Source organism: Myotis lucifugus, unplaced genomic scaffold (assembly GCF_000147115.1).
Source record: "Myotis lucifugus unplaced genomic scaffold, Myoluc2.0 scaffold_309, whole genome shotgun sequence".
Classification (NCBI taxonomy): domain Eukaryota; kingdom Metazoa; phylum Chordata; class Mammalia; order Chiroptera; family Vespertilionidae; genus Myotis; species Myotis lucifugus.
Window position 1 is genome coordinate 463,290 of NW_005871357.1, and position 4,917 is coordinate 468,206.

The 4,917-nt window shown below is 47.1% G+C and overlaps 1 protein-coding gene across 1 annotated transcript in view; it reads left to right on the forward strand.

Annotated features, from left to right (window-relative positions):
- Positions 1–4,917, forward strand: part of AGA (aspartylglucosaminidase) — an 11,320-nt gene that overhangs the window by 360 nt on the left and 6,043 nt on the right. Inside the window, exons 2-4 of the mRNA XM_006100299.3 lie at positions 2,352–2,508; positions 3,089–3,201; positions 4,059–4,171. Of these exons, the coding sequence (XP_006100361.1) occupies positions 2,352–2,508; positions 3,089–3,201; positions 4,059–4,171 (383 nt within the window). The remainder of the gene's footprint in view (positions 1–2,351; positions 2,509–3,088; positions 3,202–4,058; positions 4,172–4,917) is intronic.

A 4,917-nucleotide genomic window follows, 5' to 3' on the forward strand; every position in this document is an offset into this window, starting at 1 on the left:
CCTTCTGGAGTTTCCCAGGAAGAAGAGTGAAGCATCTTTTTGTTAGAAGAGTCTCTCTGCAGCCCACGAAACCAGGAGGAAAGCAAGTGTTCCCTCCAAACAAATGTTGTGTGTGTCCCGCGCTTCTGAGAGTCTCTGGGAAATACTCTCTTGAGAGTGGGTAGGCTCTCCAGGGCTGGGGGGTGGGATGAGGTGCTGAAGGGCACGAAACCCAGGCCCTCTGCCCTGCTGCCATGCGGCCCTTGACCCAGAGGGCCCAGGGAGGAAGGATGTTGAAAATAGCAGCCACTACTCTTTGAGGGCCTGCAGGGGCCTGGCCCCATGCCGGGCTATCCCCAGCTCACAGCCTAATAAATTAATTCATTAACAAGATAATTATAAATCGCAGAGTGCTATTTACTGGGAAATAGAGAAATATGGCTGGTGAGTAGGGGAGAACCCACGGAAAGACAACAGCATGCTGAGATTGGAAATGTGAGGAGGACCCAGGCGTGTGGGGTGTAGGGCGCGGGCACCTGCAAAGCCTGGCAGGCCCTCCAGGCCCAGCTGTCCTCAAGTTGTCCCTAGAGGAGGCGACACTTCTTGACGGGGAGTCTGGAAGGAGCTTCTCAGATTACATCACACTCTCCTAATTTTGGACCACAGCGTTTAAGCAGATCTTTTGATATTTTGTCCATCACTCAGTTTGTTTCAGCTGCTTGCCCGTTGCACACGCACACACGTGTCTTTGGTAAACCACTAAGGCAGTGGTTCTCAACCTTCTGGCCCTTTAAATACAGTTCCTCATGTTGTGACCCAACCATAAAATTATTTTCGTTGCTACTTCATGACTGTAATGTTGCTACTGTTCTGAATCGTCATGTAAATATCTGATATGCAGGATGGTCTTAGGGACCCCTGTGAAAGGGTCGTTCGACCGCCAAAGGGGTCGCGACCCACAGGTTGAGAACCGCTGTCTGCTAGAACCAGGGCATCTCTCTTCCTTCCTTCCTTCCTTCCTTCCTTCCTTCCTTCCTTCCTTCCTTCCGTCTCTCTCTCTCTCTCTCTCTCTCTCTCTCTCTCTCTCTCTCTCTCTCTCTGTGTGTGTGTGTGTGTGTGTGTGTGTAAAGTGTGTGTGTGTGTAAAGCTCCCTAAGTGATTTTCATTTACAGCCAGGATTGTAGCGGAAGTATTGCCGCCTCCAGGAAGCCCCCCTGATATACTGCCCTTGTCATGGGTGCCTATCCTCTGTACAGACCATCATCTGGTCATTTTCTCACTGCTTTGTGTGTTTCTTTCATTTCAAGACACAATACCCCGGAGTAATTTCAGACCCTGCCTGAGGTTGTTTATAGGACTTCCTGGGGGCAGAATTGGCTCCAGAATTTGGTGGAGCTCAGTTTGGACGTTGTAAGCAGTGAATGCATTCATAGAAAATGAGGAAACAGACCAAGAGGAACTAATTCTCAGCGACAATGAGGAAAGGAAGTGCAGGGGCCCAGGCAGGGGACAGTTCTGTGTATGGTGCATACAGCTTCTCAGAATACACTTTCAAGTTGGTGTGGCCAGTAGGAATACTTAAACTATTTACCCAAAGCAGCACCCACCCTTTAAGGAACGTGTGTTGTTGTTTTTAATTAGTAAAGAAATGGACCATTGAAGACTTGTTTGTTTTTGTTTGTTTCCTTTTCAATGCTAAAAGCATGGGCTCTGCAGCCAAAATGGCTGCTTTTGAATCCTGGCTTGCTACCTGCTATCCTGTGACCTGGAATAAGTTACTGAACCTCTCTGGGTCTGTTTCCTCCTATTTAAAGTGAGGATAATAATTGCACAGTACTTACCTGGAAAGCTGTGGTGAAGGTTAAGTGAATCTATGTGAAGCCCGCACTGTAATTATATGCTCTTGTGGTATTGTTATTGGGACTTGCTATGGTAGGTGCTACCCCAATAAAAGTATTAGTAATACATAGTTTTAATGATCTAATGATACATTTTTAAGGCTTTGATTTAATGAATTTTCAATGTACAGATAATGTTTTTAGCAGCTTCCGTTATAACTTTAAATTGAAGGAGAGGATTTTTTTTTCCTCACACTCAGTAGAAATATGTTTTAATAAGTGGGGGGGGGGGGAACCCTCTTTTCATCAGTAGCCAAAATCTTTGAATTCTTCACAGTAAGTAGTTGCCTTAATAATTTTGTCTATACTACTGTGTATATCACTCTGATTCCTTTGTCACATTTGATACACTAATTTAAAAGTTCAGTTTAACTTAGAGATAAATGTGAAAAATAATTTTAAAAATATGATTTCTCAAAACATTTCTGGTTTGTTGCATTTGGATTGAAACACTCTCTATTGGCATTTGCTGAGCAGCGTGGAAGATGTTAATGTGCGGAGGTTCCGCCCTGGATGCCGTGGAGACGGGCTGTGCGGTGTGCGAGCGCGAGCAGTGTGACGGCACCGTGGGCTTTGGAGGAAGCCCCGATGAGTTTGGGGAAACCACGTTGGACGCCATGATCATGGACGGGTAAGGACGCTCCCCAGGACCGAGGCATCTGCACCTTGTCTTCCTGCGCAGCCAACACCATAGTTGACCAGTCTTCCACTGAGAGCAAGATGGGTGATTACATAAGCTTTTAACTGGGAACAACCCCTAGCTTGTCACATGGCCTTTCCAAACACGGGGTTTTCCTCTCAATTAAAGCAAAGTCCTGTCGATCCTAGAAATATCACATGGAGGAAGGTAGGCTCTGGCACAGGAGAGCCCCGAGCTGCAGAACTGTGTCCCTGACCTGGCGAACAGTCATCCACCGCCATCCACAAATGCTGTGCTTTGCCTGACCTGAAGCCTTGACACCCCTTCCAAAGCCGCAGGAGAACAAGCCAGGGGAGACCGAGAGTCTTAGTGCTGTGCGAGTTTGTGGGAAACTGACTTAATTTGTCTGGTTGTGGGAATGTGGGTGAACTTCATGGATGTGCTGTGACTTCTGCATTAAGTGGGCGTTTATTCTACAGATGACTGTGGCTTAAAGTAAAGCAGTGCTTTTTTAATCTATGAGTCTGTGGACATGCCGTCATAAATCTCACCGCATTGTTTTCTCTTGCAGCACCACCATGAATGTAGGAGCAGTAGGCGACCTTAGACGAATTAAAAACGCTATCGGCGTGGCACGGAAAGTCCTGGAACACACCACACACACACTTTTAGCGGGAGAGTCAGGTATATTTTCACTCTACTGAAGCGTCTAATCTTCTGTCTGTATTTGCTGTGAAAAACAGACTCAGTATGAAACAGTGGATAAAAGCTGACCCAAGTTCAAATCCCAGCTCTTTTACTTAATACCTATTTAACTTTGGATTTGTTACTTATAAATTCTCACTTTCTTCACCTTTAAAATAGCACTTTAAAAAGTTGGTGCATTGTCTGTAAATGGGGAATTGCTGGCCTGAAAGAGGACTCGGCACCAGTTCTCTCCCTGAAACACCTTTTAGAGGCGTAAGAACTGGGGAGCGTTATTAATGTGAGACGATGGGAACAGACGGAGCTTTGCTATGGCACTCCCAGTTCATACCAAAATCATGCAATCAGAACTAACTTTTAACCATGGATCAGCTCACAGCTCCAACAGGTGGTGTCCAGTTTTGTTGAAAACCACCTGACAGGCGAAGGGTCTGGTCTCCGTGGGCTCCCGTTATCCCTGCAGTGTCTCCAAGCTTTCCCACGCTGAGCACCGCGCCCTAGTCAGAGCAATAGGATTCTTCATAGGTGGGAGGCGTGTCTGCTTTTCTGGAACGTGGAAGAAGGGAGGCTGTGGGGAAAGGGAGGAAGGAAAGGACAACCGTCATAACACATACCCCAACGGCCTCAAGCAGATCGCTTTTGGGAAGGACACACGGAAGCTGAGGTCGAGAAACTGATGCCCTTAAAATTGTTCGTGTCTGAAGCCTCCTCTGTGTCCTCTGGGATGGTGTACCCCACGGAAGAGACGGCTGAAGTACAGCACTTCCCGCATGTAGATTTTATTTAGAAGACGATCATTAACTGACTGACATTTTTCTCTTCTTCCCAATCCCCAGCCACCAAGTTTGCGGAGAGTATGGGCTTTGTCAATGAGGATTTGTCTACCGATACGTCTCGAGCGCTGCATGCAGATTGGCTTGCTCGGAATTGCCAGCCCAATTATTGGAGGGTGTGTACACATACGCGTGAAAAGTAAATGCTTTCACAATATGAAGTGATCTCCCTTCTGCTCTCTGTTGTCTACCTGGGGCCTAAGGCGATGGTTAGCACCCTGGTTACACAGATGGATGATTTAAGTTTTTAAGTTGACTCCCGGCTTCGGTGTTTCCGAAAGCCTCCTTGCTGAATGTCGTCAGGAGAGAGCTGAATAGTTGTCAGACTTGGAAGGTTCCCTTATGGGGAGAGGGGCCTGCCTAGGTCGGAACGGCTCTGCTTGTATTTCCTTAGAACAACAGTTTCCAAGTCTAAAACATCAAAGTTTGGAAACCATTGGTCTAAAGTATCCCTTAGCTTGTATCCCTGTGCAGTTCCCCAGGATCTCGCCCTGGTGGGGCTGGAGGCTCTAGACCAGAGGTCCTCAAACTTTTTAAACAGGGGGCCAGTTCACTGTCCCTCAGACATTCCACACATGTGCACTGCGGGCCCGGGATGAGTTGGCTGCTAAGCAGGACAGGCAGCGGCGGCAAAAACACCCAGTGGGCCGGATAAATGTTTTCGGCGGGCCGCACGTGGCCCGTGGGCCGTAGTTTGAGGACCCATGGCCTAGACCAGTGGTTCTCAACGTTCTGGCCCTTTAAATACAGTTCCTTAAGTTGTGACCCAACCATAACATTATTTTCATTGCTGCTTCATAACTGTAATGTTGCTACTGTTATGAATCATAATGTAAATATCTGATATGCAGGAATGTCCTTA